The following is a 20,480-nucleotide window of genomic DNA, read 5'->3' as shown; positions in this document are numbered from 1 at the left end:
AGTCTAGCTTGAGATCTTTAGTATCTTCAAAATCTTCATACTCTTCAATCAAAACCTTGATAACCTCAACTTCTTACTTGAGATCTTCAGAATCTTGAGCTAAGTAACAAAACTTCAGAAGCTTGACATTCTTCAAAAGCTTGATGGTCAGAGTCACGTTCAGAAGCATAAACCGAGTGAACGTTGCAGCAGTAACATAGCGTCTCCTCAGAAGCTTCTCAGGAGTGAATCAGCACAGAAGCAGAAAGATCATTGCAGCAGCAACTTGAACATATTTTAAAACTTCTAATTATTGGCGCAAAAGCGGAATTAGAACACAAAGTTCAGAAACTGATGACGTTGTACGTCATAAACTCAGAATCAGAATTGGATGTTAAAGCTACACAATAACAAATCATGAGGGCATCAAACTTGTTCTGACACAAATACAACATTGTTATCATCAAAACTTAAGGTATAGATGCAGAACCAAATCTTGTTCTAACAATTATCTCTTAAGTCACACATTTAAATATCTTGGGTCCATAATACAAAACTATGGAGTAATAGAAGGGGATGTAAACCATTGAATTTAAGTTGGGTGGTTGAAATGGAAAAGAATATCAGATATTTTATGTGATGCAAAGGTACCACTCAAGTTGAAGGGAAACTTTTATCAGATTGTGGTAAGATCTCTAATTTTGTACGGGATAGAATGTTGGGCGGTTAAAAATCAACATGAGAATAAAATATGTGTAGTAGAGATGAGGATGTTATAGTGGATGTATGATAAGACTCAACGTGATAAAATTATAAATGAAAATATTAGAGAGTGTCGTGGTGGCGTCTCTAGTGGACAAGATGGTATAAAGTAGATTTAGGTGGTTTGGGCATGTAGAGAGAAAACCGATAGATTTTGTAGTAAGCGTGGTAGACCAGATGGAGAGAAGGTAAACAATTATAGGAAAGGGGAAGACCTAGAAAAACTATCAGAGAAATTATTAAAAAAGATATTGAGATTAATGATTTGGATAGAAACATAGTCATTGATAGAATATTATGACGAAAGTTGATTCATGTAGTCGACTCCACTTAGTGGGATAAAGCTTAATTCTTGTTGTTGTTGGTTTTAACAACAAAATCTTGCATATAATTGGTTTTCGATTTATCCTTGAAAACGTTGATCCATAAATATAAAAAAAAGGAATAATGTCTACAAAGAATCCTACAATATTAACGATTCATTGATGTCTTTTGTTATGGATGGAACTAGTGTAAATGGTAGACTTTCCATGATTTATAACTCGACTAGAAGTTTTACCATATATTTCCAAAAGTTTCTTGAGATTTTGCATATTAGACGAGGTGTTTTTTCAAAAATAAATAAATCATCTAAGTATATCACATGCAAAGAAATTAAGGTTCCTCTGCAAATTTTATCAAAATGAGCTTACACTATTCAATGAAACCAATGATACCTCTATTAAGGACCTTTTCACCAAGATAAAGAAGAAGAGGTGATACATGATCACCTTATCTCACACTCTTTCTAAATATATATATTATTTATATTTGGTAAGGTTTTTCTTTTCTTTTCAATTTAGCCTCTAAAATGTCAGAGCCCGATACAGAAAACCACCAATCAATAAATGGGTCAAATCTGTTTTGATGTTGCTATTTGTAACCTCTTTTTTGTTCAATGCACTCTCATTAACTTTCAGAATTAATGTCAAACAATTGGACACTCCTGAAAATTGGATGAAGTTGAAGACATCAACCAACCTCATTCACTTTGTTATCTTGTTAAACATAACATTAAAATTGCAAACTTCAAAATTGGCTTAATTGCCGACATGCATTCTACACATCAAGGGAATTTTTAAAGAAATTTCTCATTATATATATATATATATATATATATATATATATATATATATATATATATATATATATATATATATATATATATATATATATATTTATTTATTTGTATTCTAACTCTTAATTTAAATATCGATAGAATTGAAAGGATTTAGTTTGATAGAATTTGATTCCGTATGACATAATCGATACGTCGAAATTTTAGGGCGCTTGTTTGTTCAACTATATTTCATTGTCAACTGTGATGCTTTATTTGGTAATAGGAATTCAAATTCTCGTAGAGTTGATTGTAACTTATTTAATTTACTCTAAATTTAAATATGGAGAGGATTTAAAATAAAGATTGATCCCTAAAAATTGATAGGGCATAATTTTCGATTCAAGGGTCGATCAAATTTTACTCATACATTCCTAATAAGCATCTTAAAATAAAAATCACTTATAAATTTATTGATTTTAAATTTAGATAATTGAATTAGGAGACTAAGATACAACTCGAGTTTCGTTTCCATAAATTATATTTTTAATAACTTGTATTTTACTCGTGTGCATTCAATAGATCAAAATTGGTGTCGTTCTAAAGGACTATCTAATAATATATGCCAATTTTAGAACCCTACTAAAAAGCCTAAAATTTGTTTTTGTGTTTTGTTGATCTACATGTTTGTAGTAATTATATTTGTTTGTCACGAAGGTGACATGTTAGCTACTTTATTCGAGTGCTCTAAATTGTTTTCCACAAAACCACAAATATATCAATGTTTCAAATTCCGTTGCTTAGATCAATTTTTGAGTTTTTTATTAATATTTATATTATACTTGCATTCTGCATATAAAATTATTAGTACCTCAAAACATGTCTTTATCATATAAAATTATTGTGTATTTCCTTTTTGCAATAGGGATATTGCAAAACATGTTGTAAAGTATTTTAGATTTTGTTTTTCATTTTCCTTACTTAACTTCCAAAGGAAAAAATTATTTTGTTGCAAGATAGTTTCATTCAAATGTGTAGGATACCATTCTTCATAATTTCCCATATTCTCTTTACCATAGATATTTGATTTTATAAATTTATTCGTAAAATATTTGAAGATTTAAATTTAAATGGTTATAACATTTACATTGTGATCTGCTTGCTTCAGTAGATGTTATTGATACTATGTTTTATAATTATTAGGTAATTTATTTTGATCTTATATTGAACAAAATTGATGGTATTGTAACTCTGTGTTTTATTACCATCGATGCCTGAATGATCTATTTAAAATTTGATTAAAGTTGAACTATTCTGGAAAAATTGATGTGAATAATGGTTTATTAGGTTGATACAAATGATATTTTGAATACCATTTATAATATTTGAAAACTCAAATTAGGGCCATCCAGTCTAATGAAACTCAAAAGCGTTTTTTCAAATTTTAAAAATATACTTTCGTACACATCTAAAATATACCACAATACTTCGTAAGTGAGCCATTCATCCCATTTTTTCAAAAATAATCAGAAAATATATTTTTCGACTAAATCCAGAAGTATACTTCTGTACTATTAGGAGAGATAAATGGAGGAAGATGGTTATTTTGCTGAAGTTGATTGAAGATATACATGTTGATAGTCTTTATGGTGGAGTATGATTGTCGGTGAAGACAATTAAAACTTATGTATTATTTTCAATCAAGGTGGAGATTATTGGGGTTAGTTGAAAATATACATGTTGAAGAAGTCTTGCATCGTTTAATTTTGTGAATGAGAAAACTTTTTAGGTGGAGTATGATAATTTTTTTAAACTATTATTGTCGGTGAAGACAATGTGAAATTCTTGGAGTGATTTAGTTTCAAGTGAAATTTATTCTTCATGATAAAGTATACGATTGTCGGTGATGACAATGTGAAATTCTTGAAGTGGTTTATCTTCAAGTGAAATATATTTTTTCATGAGAGAGTATGATAGTTTTTTAAACTATGATTGTAGGTGAAGACAATGTGAAAATTCTTGTAGTAGTGTAGCTTCAAGTGACTATATTTTTTATGGTGATGTATGATTGTCGGTGAAGATAATGCAAGTTTATGTTTTATTTTCAATCAAGCTGGAGGTTGTTGGGGTTGATTGAAGATATGCATGTTTATACTCTTTATGGTGTAGTATGATTGTCGATAAAGACAATTAAAGCTTATGTATTATTTTCAATCAAGGTGGAGTTGTTGGGGTTGATTGAAAATATACATGTTGAATAAGTCTCACATCGTTTAGTTTTGTGAACGATGAGAGACTCTAAGACTATATATATGATACAAGTTTTTTGAAGTCTCACATTGCTTAGTTTTGTGAAGGAAGATGAAATCCAAATCTATATATAGGATTCAAGTTCTTCATTCTATAATGCATCAGTCAAAAACACTTTAAACTTGTATTTGTCTTTCTTTGTTCTCTTATACTCTTGTTTTAGAGTGTTGTCAGATGTAGTTAAATATTTGTTTTGGAAGGTGATCTGGATTAGTTAATGATATATTATGTGTTGCAACAATTTTTACATAGTGTTAGTTTTTGGTTATTTATTGACAACGGTCGTGATTTTTCCTCGATTTTGAAGTTTCCACGTTATGTTCTTATATTATGACTGTGTTAGTATAAAAAAAATCTTTAAGATGGAGAGGAATTGATGTGAGATCAATTGTGTGGTTTATGATTATTTGAAGTTAAGTCGAAAATTTTGAAGCAACCGGATAGTAGAGATCATAGTATTTTGGGGTAGAAGTTTAAATGTAGGGGTATGTGAAGTAAAATATCCAATACATAGTACTACCACACTCTAGGCCTTAGCATTGACCAAAATTTTACTATTAGTCTGGTCCATAGCCAAGGAATATTTATTAAATATGGGCTAGCTCTGATACACTGACATGCTAGGCCAAGCACATAATTTACTAATCAATTTTCCAAAATATTTTTCACACCCCACCATATTAAATGCTACTAAAAAAACAGTTGAACTCTCTTAAATGTTGCAACAAAAAAAATGACACTAAACTAGTACTAATTTCATTGATGATTTTCTAATTTGTTAGAACAATTAATTATCATACAAAACAAAAGAAAAAACCTATTACTACTACTATGTGATGATGATGATGATGTATTTTCTATACAAAAGTCTAAGTTAATAAGATGAGACTCTTATGTGTAATCCATTTGGTGCCACAACTCTAGGAAATTTCATTAGTTTATCTCCTCCTACTTCTTCCCATCTGCAATATCAATGAAATATATTTGTCTCAAATTATTTGTCACTTTAATAACACAGACGATGATGATAAGATTAAGTTCTCTCACCTGTATCTAGTTACAAAATAGTGTAAGAAAGTCGAAATTTCGGCTATGCCCAATTCTTTTCCTGGACATTGTCTAGTGCCTCCTCCAAATATCAAGAAGTGACTTTGTGACTCTAGACTATTGCCCTGCATTTTCAAGTTACTTGTTAATTAAGATTGCATTTAAAGATTTTGTGCATAGTAAAATAAAAAGAAAATGTAGTGAAAAGTTGTCACTAACCAGCCATCTCCAAGGGTTAAATGTTAGTGGATCATGATATAGAAAAGGGTCATAGTTTATCTCTCTAGTATATACATATATCCTCCATCCTTTAGGTACCAAATAGCCTGAAAAAACCAATTACAAAAAAAAAACAATTAGTTTTCATAATCGATGAAACACTAACTATGACAATGACACACTCATAAGACACAATACTAATTCGTACATGTCAACGACAATTATATTTGTTATATCATGTCACATAGTCAGATTATTGGATATTGATACATGTCAAATACTTGATTTATCACAGACACAATATCAAGAACAACAATTATGTGTCAGTGTTGTGTCAGATATGTAAGATTACGGTAAGACAAACATTTGACTTATTAATATGCAGCCTACATGATTTTTTTCAACTAAGATTATGTGATATTAAAATAATCTAAGTTGAAAAAGATGCATTTTTTGTGCTAAAGTTTTGACATAGTGAAAAGGGTCTAGTTGGTTTGTTGAAAGGGTGGTCAATGCCATGTGAACAATTACACTATCCTAGGGATGAATTTCTTTTTGTGGTTACTGTTTAAAAAGCTTTATGATGCTGAAAAAAGTTGCTGAAAGAAACTTAAAAGGTCAAACATTTATCTTGAGCCCATAAATACATATAAACTAGAGAAATGAAGTGTAGGCCAATCACAAAACCCACCATTTAATTCCATGTCATGAGTTGTTTTTCTCAGAACTCCATTAACTATTGTAGCTAACCTCGAGGTCTCAAAAATCACCTGCATAAACACAGTTTAATACAGCTTAGTGAAAAAATCACTTAAGATCATCATCAGAAGTAGAATTTCAGCGTTTTCTTATTGTAACGTACTAATGTCTAAGACAATGAAATGATCAATGCAACTTAGATGATACTTATGATTGAAGAAATATTACTAAACAATTCTTACCGCGCGAGTAAACCTCATTGACTTGAGATCATTACAATCGATGGGATCTTCTGGCTTTTTCCTTTCTCTAATAGCAAAGTGTTCTTTCTGCAAGATTTCATATAATCATAAAAAAAAAAAACTTAATAAAAAAGCAATTCTAGTGAGAACTTTTGCACATACTCTCATTTCTTCAAGAACTTTAGGATGATCATGAAGGTACTTTACAGCCATCATTGAAGTGGTTGAAATAGTTTCATAACCAGAATACATAATTGTAATGATTAGATCAATAAGTTCCTCATCATTAAGTTTGCATCTATTATTATCATTATTCCCTCTCATCAAACAACTAAGCATGTCTTCATACTTCTCTTTTGATTCCCTCCTTTCCTTTAGTAGCTTACTCAAAATGCTAATTATACTCTTCCTTGCCTACACAAAAACCATTCAAAATTAGTACCATCATCAACAAAGTGCTATAACTATAATTCAGGTCGTCACAGACCCAAAATTTGTCACAGTTAAACCGTGGTTAAATAATGTCTAATAAAATATTTGTCACAGTTCAACTATGCTTAAATAGTTAAACTACGGCTATGACTATATTTACCTGTAATCCGCGGCGATAGTTTGTGCCGGGAAGGTTAAGAGGGAGGGAGAGAGTTCCTAAAACAAGCTTAAAGAACTCTGTCATGAAAGGCTGAGAGATTGAGCTTGTTTCCATACCAGCAATCTGCTTCAAGGATGATAGAAATGCCATCTGTCGAATAAAAATTCATTTTTTATTTTGAGAAATAATCATATTGATATGTGATTTGGTTGAAGCTACATAGAAAATGTAGGTTGTGATGAATTGATATATCGAACCTGTTTAGTTTTGTCTTGAATGTTGATAACTTTGTTTTCCCAATGACTCAAGTGAGTTCTCATGAATTGATCAATTTTAGGTAAAAGCTGATTTCTAATCAAGGTGGGGCTAATGATTGAAAGCAATGTCCCTCTCATGTACTTGTGAGTGGAGCCATGAACAGCTGCAATGTTACATTTTCCTAAGATATCTAACATGGATTGAGGGTATCCTGGAACAAACCCTTTTGCTTCATTCATCAATATGTATCTATTTAGCTCTGGATCCATTGATACAATTGTAGGACACCCTAATATATGTGATTTGAAAATATTTCCATACCTGTGTCATTCATATCAAAATAACACTCATCATCATCAACAAAAAGACCAAACAATGATGATGAACAAAAACATGTCAAGTTGTTATGTTTTTTTTTTACCTTGACCTTTGATTTATCATAAAGTTAGGACCTTGTTTAAGAAACTCAGTAGTTTCTCCAAAAACAGGCCACCCCATTGTTCCTTGAGGCAAACCTTTTCTTCTGTATCTAACTTCATTCCATTTGAGAAGAGCAGAGAAAAAGCAGAACACAAAGAAGAAAGCAAGAATTGCAATGAAGATAGCCATTGGCAAGGTTGAAAACAACTTAGTAGTAATTGAGTTGGAAACAGATTAGCACAAGTGCTTATATATATAAGCACTTTGAGGTAGTAGTAGTAGTACTAGTAGTAGAAGCATTTGTATAGGAGAGTGGACAAAAAGAGCCACCCTATGAGAGAAGTAACATCCCCCTATAGTTTGTGTTGGAGAATGAGAAAATAAATAAATGAATTGATGAGATTGTTGGAAGAAAAAGTTGGAAAAAAGGAGTTTTCAAGTTAAGAATAAAAAGTGATTATGGAAATGGAGAAAGAGAAGTATTGGTTGGTTATATAGAGAGGGAAAAGGAGAGAAATGGGGTGAAGGGTTGGTTGTATGGATGTTGATGGATGAAGTAGATATGGTAAGCTATTTACTGCCTATGTTGGTTTTGTACAAGGTGTTGGGCTTATCTATCATAACTATTGCACAATTCTATTCCATCTTATTGTACTTTCAATACTAATTCTCACGTTTTATAAATATATTACTAGTACAAAAAATTTACACAAACTTAGTTTTATTTTATTTTGATTTAATAATTTATTGGTATCAATATATACAAACTTAATTTTATTTTACTTTAAAAACGAATAGTAAGATATCCAATACTCAAACATGTGTTTAAGTAGTTAGAAATCCTTACACAACTATCAATTGAAATAATTTAACAGAACTAAAAATATATTGTCTGAATAAGTGGGATGTAGTCGGAAGATCACATACCTGTAAACTTTCAGCGATTCCAATGAAAAACTCGGGTATGCTTATGTTTTCATTCTCATCTTGTATCCGGATATGAGTTCATAGAATATCAGAGTCACGCATGCCTGATTCAATTTGATTTTGGGTTTTTTGAAATAAGGGTTCAAAATTTGGGATTTACTTTAATCTTCCAATTTGTGTAAATATTAATCTTTTTAAGTCGTAAATCATATTTTTGGTGTTATTTGATGACGTCTTGATCAAATTCGTGTTGGATGCTGAATCAAAATCAACAATTTTTTTACTTTTTCCCGGATTTGTCATTGTTTTTTGCAAAAATCGCAGTCTGGGAGCGATGACGATTTTCACCCTTGGGGACGGGCTGACTGTCATGCTCACAAGCCCAGTTACATGCATGATTTTTGCTACAACGGTCAACACTAGTTTATGGGGTACCTTGTTCTGATAACGACCGTGATCATTGGATGTAAGACCCTATGGTCCTTATCGGTGTAAAACCCAAATTTTGACCCTAAGATCCCTCATGCAATTTCATCATAAGCATTAGCATTGGGATCATACCTTGGCATCCTCCTTGCCCCTCTTTCATTAGGGTTTGTTTTGGGAGAGATCACCAAGCACTTTGTGATTGTATCATACTTGTATATTATCATTTTACTAACCAAAATACAAAAATATGTCTTTGCATTTGCCTAACTCTTTTGTAGGTAGGGCATGATCTCCATTGATTCATCAAGTTCATATATAGGGTTTGAGACCGTAATGACAAAGAGCACAACCATGAATTGATCCAAGAATGGTTATGAGCATCATATATGAGTTCCATTGATTCCTACATGTTATATTGATCAAGTTTTCTTCAAGAGTTTGGAGGTGATTTTCCTTGGAAACCCTAGATTGATTGGGTATCTTGAGTAACTTCTCCAACAAGTTATCTCACCAATTGATCAAATTTCTCAAGGGACACTTCAAAATTCATCATCTTATGCATATATAAGCTACCGTGAGTCAAGAATGTCAAAGGAATTAAAGGTTAGCAAGTTGGTTGATGGTGGTTGGCCAGATGAATTCATCTGATCAAAGCTGGGTCTCCCTAGACCCTGTCTCCTACAATTTTCACCATATGAAAATGATTCAAAGAGAAAAGTTACTCTAAATGACATTACAAACAACTTTCATGTTGATAACTAGATCTAGTTTTGCTTGGAAAATCATTTTCTATGTTGAAACATTATAGGTTATTTTGTCTAAACCCTAATTTGAAAGTCAACTTCCCAAGGTAATAACTTGCTCAATTTTTATGATATGAAATATTTCCAAGTTGCACAATCAAATTCAAGATGTCTACTTCAACTTTGATGTTTGGAGTGAGAGTTGATTCAACTTTTATGAGCATGTGATATGAGGTTACATTATAGGTCATTTTTTACCTATACCATTGAACAAAGATTTTTCCAAACTTCAAAAATGCATAACTCTATCATTCCAAACCTAAATGACATTAAATTTATGACCATTTTGAATGTCTTTGAAAGATCTACAGCTTTGATGAAGACACGTTTCTAATTTGAAGCTCACATAAAAAGCTAAGCAAGGTGGAATATTGAGATATATGGCTTGACACTGAGAAAAATTTTCAACATGTTGAAATTTCCAAACTTCCACCTCAAAATTCTCCATGTTCCAAACTCCAAATGAAAAAAGTGTTGAATATCAAACTTGTTCCCCTTGATCCATGCTTTCCAAAGAACTCAAGTTCGTGCATTTTGGATGAGGTTTGCTAGGTCTGCGCATGGCTTTAACAGAGCTGCATCTTTGGCAAGAATCAATCCTCAAAACTTCAATTCACTTTGCCTTGCCAATCAAGCTTCCATTCAGACTTCATTTGGATTGATTTTGGACCTTTTTGCATTGCATCATGGGCCTGCACATGCCCATGCACTCGTGCCATCAACATTGCTAAAATTGGACAAAATTTGAAATGTGCAAATATCATTCATTCATGCTATAAATACATGCTCTCTGTGCTCATTTGAATCAGACCTTGCACACCAGCTTTTCCCCCCGTTGAAACCCTCTCATTCCAAAGGAAAACCTGATAAATTTCAACTTGAAATTTGAGTTTGAATCTCAACTGTTGGAGATTCAAGAACTCTAAGACCCAAAGCCTTGCAACCTCTCTAATCACTTCCTGCTAGCTTCTCAAGTGTGATCAGATCGTGTTTGGAGCAAGCAACATCAAGAACTGCATAACATTGAAGGTAATTTTCAGAAAACTTCATCTCTTGGATTCTCTCTTAATTCTTCTCAATTCTCTTGAATCTTTGGTTGTCTGAAGTCCTACCAATGTAGGAAAGAAGATTGAGTTGCTTAGAGGTCAAATCGAAGTAACTCAGTTGACACACCTCAAAATTCAACTCCTCATATCTTTCTATATATGTGGAGTTAGTTAAAATTGAGGTCAAATTCGTGCTCTACGCCATTTTTTCTTTCAGATCATGTCCTCTTTTTTCATTTTCTTGATGGTGATGAGTGAACCAGTCCGGCTAGGGTCACCGGAGAAGATGACCGGCCTTTGGACGCTGGTGATGCGCTGGATGTGTTCAGAGCCATTGATCTGGTTCAAATTGTTTTAATCTCGGGCGTTGCTTTTAAATACCAAACATATGATGCGTTGACTGCAGGGCACCATGGAACGCGCGCTAGTGGCCACTTGATCTGCCACCTCAATTAATGAGGGAGATCAAGTGGTCCACGTTTTTTCTGATTATTTGAATTTCATTTTAATTGCTTTATTTTCATTAATTCATATTAATTTTAATATTGATCCAAAAAATATGAGAGTTTCACCAAAAAATTTCAAATAATTTCCTCTTTCATATTCTGAATTAAAATTATTTTTTGGATCATTATTAATATTTCTCATGATTTAATTGATTATGTGTTTATTTTAAAATTTTTAAAAATACTTTTAAGTCTTTAAAAATTTTGAAATTTTTTCTCCAAGGTCCTTTGACCTTGTTTGACCTTTGATAAATCTCATGCCCATTTATTTGGTGTTTTGATGAGGTTTTAGGAATTTGACAAATCATATTTAATATAAATGCCTTATTCTAGTATTTTTAATTTGAATAAATGCCAAATAATTTTGTTGACCAATTGTGATGGCTTGTTTGTGTTTGACTCTTGTTGTTGGGCCTTAATCAAGGTTGATTTGACTTTGTCAAGTATAATCATTGGATTTAGGGGATTGATGAAATGTACATTCCATCTCCCAAAATGAATGGATGATATTAATTTGGTAAAAGTCCTCATTTGATCAATTTGAGTTTTGATCCATTCCCCTCCCTCTTCATCTCATTCCCCTTCTTTATGCATTCATCTCATTTGGCCTATGATATCTCAAAGTCCTAAAGCTAGTTGATTGAAAAATTAACATGAGTATGAATGAGATTAGGCCACCTCTTTTGCATGTCTCTTTTTGTGTGTGGTATGTTTCATGAGCATAGTCCATTATACTATGTCTCTAACATGCATTAACACCAAAATTTTATTGCCCGACCTCAAATAGTTATGACTTCTACATAAGTCCAATTACGATTGCTTAACATATCGCTAAATTTGTGACATAAAAAGGCATAGCATTCTAGTTAGTGAGATTGTAAGTCTCCCCTCTTTCATGGTATTGTATGGAAACTTGGCCTTTTTTCCTTCCTTTGGAAGATGTCTTGGCTCAAGGATCCATGCTTGTGATAAGTGGGTTGAATGTTCTCCAAAGAATGTATAAAAATGAAAAGCAAAAGCAAAACAATACTAACTTCTAACCCATTAACAACTAATGTTTAATTTCAAGCCATTTACTTTAATGTCATTTAATTCTAGCCTTTATTCATTTGCCATTATTCATATCATTCTAATTGTTTATGTTAATGCAATTTTCACTTTGTCCACTTGGACCATATTGTGTGATATATCTTGTTTGTATATACTTTGCTTGTTTGTGTGGTCTTTGACCATTAATATACATAATAACAACAAAAAAACCTAAAAAACTTTTGTGTGGACTATTGGCTTGATCTTTGACAAATGGACTTAGAATTTATGCAACATTCCTATGCTAAAGGATTTGGTCAATGCCAACTTATTGAGAAACCAAGTGCTTGCAATTTGAACTTCATCTGATACATCATTCAAGATCCCTTTGAGTTCATCTGTAACATGATCATTGTGAAGCTGTTATTGTGAATCTGTGACTTGTGGAATCCATCTGTTACATGGGCTACTTGGAAGAAGATCATGGAATGATTAAAGCTTGGATGTGGCTATCTTTTCTCATCCTCCCATTCTATTTGTTTGTAAACATCATTTTGTACCAAATACATATGCACACAAAAAGGGCTCCCTAGGAGTACCTAGGACACTTTGGGTGCTAACACATTCCCTCTGTGTAACCAACCCCCTTACCTGTAATCTCTGACATTTTATTAGTTTTGATTTGAAAACTTCTTACTTTTGGGTTTTGTTCGTACTTTTTCCCTTTTCCCTTGGAAACAATAAAAGCGCGGTGGCGACTCTTGTTATTTGATCTCTAACTTATCCATAGCTTGATGATCATGAATTTACTGCTACAATCGGGTGACGACCCTCACGGGTTGTGACGCCCTGACCGTCACCCAGACTGTTTCAATATCGTTTTTTTTCTTTTATGGGCTTTTGAGTTTTGTAAAATTTAGAACTGTATTTTGTTGTTGTGCTTCACATAACAAAGCAAACACGGACTGGAACACGGGCATGTCGTTTTGGTTTGTATGGTCGTGCCCCTTAGTTGTTTCATCCATTAACTTTTGTACAATTTTGTTCAAATTTTGGTTATGGTTTATAATTTTATACAAAGTTTAACATTTTGATTGATTCAATTAAAATAAAATGTCACCAAAGTGACCTTTTTTTAGGAGATTTCTTAAGAAATGTTAAATATTTTTATTTTTGTGTGTTTATCCATGCGAGTATCAATTGATCCAAATGAAAATTAATGTTTGGTCGGATTTCATACACACATGTGATGGTAAACATATGATAATTATAAGGTTTCACATGTGAATGATAAATTAATCCAAAGAGGGGTTTATTACTTGACATATTTTATCATCAATGTTTGGTCATTACAACAAGAGTACCACTAGCATACCACTAGCAGTTAATATTTTTGTTCAAAGACTCGATATTGATGGTGCACTATGCATTCTAAAGGCATGAGGCCTAGTTGCTCTTGAACTCCTTTAAGCATGGGTGAATCCTAATTCTAAGTCCTTTCTCCTTTTTGTATTTTTGGTTCACATCAAAACAAACACAAAACAACACAAAATAGCAATATATTTATATACAATAATTGGCTCAAATGAGCAAAAGAAAAATGATATAAACATAAAATATATGCTCAAGTAAGCAAAGTGAAAATCAAGATGAATAATGAACAAGAAATAAATGACATTAAAAGTAAATGACAAGAATTTAAAAGCTCAAATTAAACTTAGTAGTTAGTAGAGTTATGTTAGCTTGTCATAAGACAATGTAGCGCTATGTTAAGCAATCATAAGTGGACTAATATAGTAGTCACACCTATCTGAGGCCGATCAATAAGAATATAGGCAAAGAACACAAGTTAGAGGTCATGACTAGTAAGCCAAGCTCCATAAACTTGCCATGCCAAACAAAAGGGAAATGGCCTTATATTGACTTTTGATTATTTGCTTGACCAAAAAGTAACCTATCTTTGACACAAAATAACTCACTTGATCATAGATCAAGTTGAGCTTGGTTTGGATCAAAGAAGATTAAACTCCTATTTGTCAAGACTAACCTCAAGACTTTAACTCATTGGCCATTGAGGGAAAGAAAGGGATGAAGATGAAAGGGAGGGGGTAAGAAGACAACAACCAATCCCAATTTATCAAGGGATAACTCATCCTTGATCAAATTCATTCATCTTTCTAGGTGATGATCCTTAAGGATTTTCAAACCACAAGATCCAATGAATTTGATCAAAGTTGAATCAATTCAAGCTTGATCAACACCAAACAGAAGAGGAATGAATATAACAAGTCAAGAAGTCAATAGTATTTTTTTGATCATTTTTGAATTAAAAGAAAATACAAATAAAAAATAAACAAACAAAGTTGAACCTCCAATTCAATTCAAAACAACTTCAATAAGTCCAATTAAATTCTCATAGGTTCAATATAGTCAAACAAACTTTGACTAATTTTATCACACATTTTTAAAGTCAGAAAGTAATTAAAATCAATTAAAAAAAACTAAAAATAGCATAATATGAATTAAAATCTCAAATAATCTCAAAACAAACAAGAAATTGTTGAGACTATTTTTCATTGACTTATCATGATTCATAGATGCTATGAAAATATTTTTGTATTTTTTAAAAGTCAGAAAGTATTTTAAAATGAATTAAAATCACTAAAAATCAAATAATTCATGAAAAATATCAAATGAGGTCACAAAAATAATTAAAAATCATAATATGAAACTAGATTTTTCAAGAAAAATTTCAAAGTTGGTCTCATATTTTTCTGACTTCATATGAATTTTTAATGAATTATTGAAAATAGAATGAATTAAAAGAAAATAAAAAGAAAAATGAAATAAGCAAAAAAGCTGAGCCACCAGATCGAATTCATTAATTGACGTGGCAATGGTGCATGGTCTGGATCTGAGGATACACTGTGGGCTCAAGTCAACAGCGAAACATAGTGAATTAAAACATGTAATTGAAATGGACGCATGAGATTAGATCGTGGGAGGGAGATCCAAAGGATGGGATCAGAACACGTGGCGGTGGTGGTGGAAACCACCATCTTCTCCGATCAACCACACAAACTCCGGCCAGAATTGCAGGAAAATAAATCTCATCAAAAATGAAAAATGAGGGCATGGAAATGAAGCTCGTGTGATTTAGATCATCATTGTACCATTAGATTCCTATCATTCTTCCTATATTGAGAGAAAGATGAAGGAGAAAATCATGGTGTCCACACGGATTGTTCATGAAATGGCAAATTAAATGCACTAAAAGCTTGCCTTAAGTATGAGGACTTCAGAGAACCACCAAAACACAAGAATACTACATTGAATTATGAGTTTCAGATCCAAACAATTTGAGCTTATACCTTCAAAATGGTGAGTTTCTGGCCACAAATTCTTCAAGCTTTTTGCTCCTTTTTGATCTCTGAATGTAGGGAAGATGATTGGCTAAGGAATCTAGCTTTGAAACTCAACTAATGTTGCTGAATTTCAAGCTCGAAAATCTGAAGAAAAAAATGGTGAATGATTCCTTTTGTGAGGGTGTGGTTTCAGTTCTGCAGCATGTGGGATCTCCAAAAGGTTATGGAATGAAGGAGAGGAAGCCTTTATTTATAGGTGAATGCATCTGAATTCACACTTTGCTCATGTGCATGGGATTTGAAATTTTGAAATGCATGGGCCTTTGTGGACGTGTGAGAGGCCCATGAATGGCTGAAGGAGCTTGCTGAGATCATATGGAAGGCATGTTGTCGTGCACATGGGATGGAAAATGCTTGCACTTCAATCTTTAACATAAAATATCAAGAATGCACATAAATGAAAAGAAATTCGAATCTCCTAAATGGTAGATCCAAATGACTATTGTGAGTAATGGTTGGAAAGCTTTTCAAATAAGGAACAAAAGTCATGTTGGGCAAAAAATCATTTGGCATATGCAAATTGATCAAAACTGGCTTGGAAAGTTCAAGTGTAAAACATGTTCAAATCATTTTGAAAAAGTCACCCAAAAGTAAGCTTGGTTAAACCCCTATGTCCTCATGATACATGCTTCAAATGAAAAAATATCCAACATAAAAGTATTAGCTATTTTCAAGATAGTCAATTTAGACTCAAAGTTTGCATAATTTGGATTTTCTATGACAAAGTTATGGGCATTTGAAGTTGGATACGTTTTCAAATTCAATGAATTAGGTCCAAGATGACCTATAATGTTTTGCAATGGAAAATGTATTTCCTTTAGGATTATGGAATATTTTCCAACATAAAATTTTAATTAGACATCTTAAGATTTCCAATGCCTTTGGTCCCACCTCAAAATCATAAAAGTTGAGAAAGTTGTACCCTTAGCAAGTTGACCCAAAATTAGGGTTTCTGTCAAAATGACCTATAATATTTTGAAATGAATGATGACCTTCCAAGATTCAAATGGATTTTTTATGAACATGAAAGTTGTTTATATGGTTCTTATTAACATTTTTTATTTTTGGGTCATCTTCATTTGACAAACAAATCAAAAATTATAGCTCATTGATCCTCAGCTTAGTCAAATGACTTGATTGGTCAACTTTTCAAAGTCAAACTTCCAATCTTGATGAATAAATGATTGAGGGGCCTAAAATAGGCTCATATATGCATAAAATGATAAATTAAATAACTCCCCTTGATTAAATTTGATCAGAGGTTGAGATTGCTTCATGGGCAAGGCATAGTCAAAGCATAGTGAAATTAGGGTTTCCTTGGGAAACAATCTTCAAGCCCTTTGGGTTATCTTGATCAAATTGGAAAATTGAGGTACTTGGGATACATATATGATGATTAGGACCTTTGTGGAGCATTGTCATGCTTTTTCTCTTCTTCATCTAGCCATTGCATTGGGCTTAGGAGCCTCCTAGGAGCATTGTGGAGCACATGATCACTTGAGCTTCAAAATAAAAAGAGTTAGTGACATATTTTTGTGCTTTTGGTTAGTAATTAAATAAGAAAAACAATAACATACAATACAAGCATGCTTGGTGATCTCAAATCACTCAAACAAGTCCCAACCCTAGGGTTAAGGAGCCAAACATGCTATGATCCTTGAGGCAATGCACTTTTGCAATAACATGATGCCATGAGGGATCTTAGGGTCAAAATTAGGGTCTTACACTTAGTAACCCCATGATCTTCTTCAAGATTTCCCATGTATCATATGACTTCAAAGATGGCATTAGGCATAGGTTCAAAATAACAGCTTCACCATGATCATGTTGCAGATGAACTCAAATGGATCTTCCATATTGTATTAGATGAATGTTCACTTCACAAGTATTTGGTTTCATGAAAGTTGGCATTGGCCAAGTCCTTTGCATAGGGAATGTTGCCTAGATTCTAAGTCCAATAGTCTCAGATCAAACCAATAGTCCACACAAGATGTTTTTTAGGGTATTTGTTCTTATTATGTACATTAAGGTCAAAAGACCACACCATCAAACAAGTATATACAGACACAATATATCATAAAATATGGTCCAAGTGGACAAAGTGAAAATGACATAAAAGTAAACAACTTGAATGGTATGAATATTGGCAAATGAATAAAATCTTGAAACTAAAATGCATAAAAATAAATGGCTTGAAATTAAATGTTAATCGTTAGTTGGTTAGAAGTTAATATTGCTTTTGCTTTGCTTTTGTTTAAGTCATTCTTTGGAGAACACTCGACCCACTTATCACAAGCATGGATCCTTGAACCAAGACATCTCCCAAAGGAAGGAAAAAAGGCTAAGTTTCCACACAATACCATGAAAGAGGTGAGACTTACAATCTCACTAACTAGAATGCTATGCCTTTTTGTGTCAAAATTTAGCGTTATGGTAAGCAATCGTAATTGGACTTATATAGAAGTCACAACTATTTGAGGCCAGACAATAGAATTTTGGTGTTAATGCATGTTAGAGACATAGTATAATGGACTATGCTCATGAAACATACCACACACAAAGTAATAAAAATATGCATTAAATTAAATTATGGTTGGTCAATTTCCTAAAACCTCATCAAAAAACCAAAGAAATGGCTATGAGATTTATCATAGGTCAAACAAGGTCAAAAGACCTTGGAGAAAAATTCTCCGAATTCTTGGAAACTTAAAAGTATTTTTAAACAATTAAAAACATTCCCAAAATCAATTAAATCATGAAAATATTAATAATGATCCAAAAAATAATTTTAATTCAGAAAATGAAAGAGGATTTTATTTAAATTTTTCTGGTGAAACTCTCATATTTTTTTGGATCAATATTAAATTTAATATGAATTAACGAAAATAAGACAAATAAAATGAAAATTTAATTAATCAGAAAAACGTGGACCACTTGATCTCCCTCATTAATTGAGGTGGCAGATCAAGTGGTATGAAACGCGCGTTCCACCAAACACGGGAGTCATCATGCTACATCAATGGTAATCATAAAGAACACTAAGGATTAAAACACATTGGCTTGATCATGTGGCTCAGAACACGTCCAACATATCACCGGAGCAAACCACCAGTCATCTTCTCCGATGACCCTGGCCGGACTGGTTCTTTCATTACCATCACAAAAATGAAAAAGAAAGACATGATCTTAAAGAGAAACTGGCACTGATCATGAATCTGACCTCAATTCAAAATAACTCCAAGTATATTGAGAGATACATGGAGTTGAATTTTGAGGTGTATGAACTGAGTTGCTTCGATTTGACCTCAAAGCAACTCAATCTTCTTGCCTACATTGGTAGGACTTCAGACAACCAAGGATCCAAGAGAATTGATGAGAATTGAGAGAGAAACGAAGAGAAGAAAAATCTGGAAAAATACCTTCAACGTTGTGTAGAACTTGATCTCTCTTGCTTCAATTCGTGTTTGATCTTGCTCAAGAAACTTGCGGAAGTAGATTAGGATTGGTACAAGGCTTTGGATCCTGGAGTTTTTGAATCTCCACCAGTGAGATTCAAACTCAAATTTCAAATGAAATTTCTCAGGTTTTCCTTTCAAATGTGAGGGTTTCAAATGTGGGAGGTAAAGCTGGCGCGCAAGGGTCCAATTTCTGATGCCAAGGGCCTCTTATTTATAGCTCAAGCAAGTGTTATTTGCACCTTCAAAAATATTTCCAAATTTGGCAAAGTGAAGTGCATGCTTGCATGGGCGTGTACAAGCCCATGAAGCTACTCAATTCAATGAATATGCAAGTGTAATTGAGTTTGAATGTGGATTGTGATGCAAAGCAAAAGTGTATTGATATTTGAAGATTGATCCTTGCCAATTGATGCAGCCTTGTTCAGACCATACGCAAATCCCTCAAACCTTGTCCAAAATGAATGAATTTGGACTCTTTGGAAAGGTTAGATCAAGAGGAACAACTATTATGTTGAATACTTTTTCATTTGGAGATTGTATCATGATGAATTTTGAGGTGGAAGTTTGGATATTTCAACATATCAAAAAAATTTCTAAGTGTTAAACCATATGTTCAATTATTCCACCTTGACTAACTTTTCATGTGAGCTCTAAATGAGAAAAGTGTCTTCATCAAAGTAGTAGCTCTTTCAAAAAATTCAAAGTGGTCACACATTTGACCTCATTTGGATTTGGGATGGATGAGTTATGCATTTTTGAAGTTGAGGAAAATCACTTGTTCAATGGTATTGGTCCAAAATGACCTATAATATATCCTCATATCACCTGCTCATAAAAGTTGAATTAGCTCTTCCTCTAAACACCAAAGTTGAAGTAGACACCTTGAATTTGATTTTGCAACTTGTAAATCCTTAATCTCATAAAAATTGAGCAAGTTATGGCCTTGGGAAGTTGACTTTCAAATTAGGGTTTAGACAAAATGACCTATAATCTTTCAACGTAAAAAATGACTTTCCAATCAAAATTAGCTCTAGAATTCAACATGAAAGTTGTTAGGAATGTCATTTAGAGTAACTTTACTCTTGTAATCATTTTCATATGATAAAAATTGTAGGAGATAGGGTCTAGGGAACCCCAGTTTTGATTAGTTGAATTCCTCTAGTCAACCACCAAGAACCAACTTGCTAGCTTGAAATTCTCTTGACTTTTTGGATTCTTGGGAGATCATATATG

General features: G+C 32.7%; 1 protein-coding gene across 1 annotated transcript; it reads right to left on the bottom strand.

Moving 5' to 3' along the window:
- Window positions 1-4,881: 4,881 nt before the first annotated feature.
- LOC127128705 (cytochrome P450 85A) lies at window positions 4,882-8,175 on the bottom strand. Its single transcript, XM_051058082.1, has 9 exons — window positions 7,626-8,175; window positions 7,204-7,525; window positions 6,947-7,096; window positions 6,517-6,768; window positions 6,355-6,441; window positions 6,105-6,183; window positions 5,414-5,520; window positions 5,195-5,319; window positions 4,882-5,109 (listed from the first exon to the last, which is right to left on the bottom strand). Exons 1-9 carry the CDS (start codon window positions 7,811-7,813, stop codon window positions 5,022-5,024), a joined length of 1,398 nt encoding a protein of 465 aa, XP_050914039.1. The 5' UTR covers window positions 7,814-8,175; the 3' UTR covers window positions 4,882-5,021.
- Window positions 8,176-20,480: the final 12,305 nt, after the last annotated feature.

This window comes from Lathyrus oleraceus, chromosome 3 (genome assembly GCF_024323335.1).
Source record: "Lathyrus oleraceus cultivar Zhongwan6 chromosome 3, CAAS_Psat_ZW6_1.0, whole genome shotgun sequence".
Taxonomy (NCBI): domain Eukaryota; kingdom Viridiplantae; phylum Streptophyta; class Magnoliopsida; order Fabales; family Fabaceae; genus Lathyrus; species Lathyrus oleraceus.
This window is presented reverse-complemented; position numbering and strand designations above follow the sequence as displayed.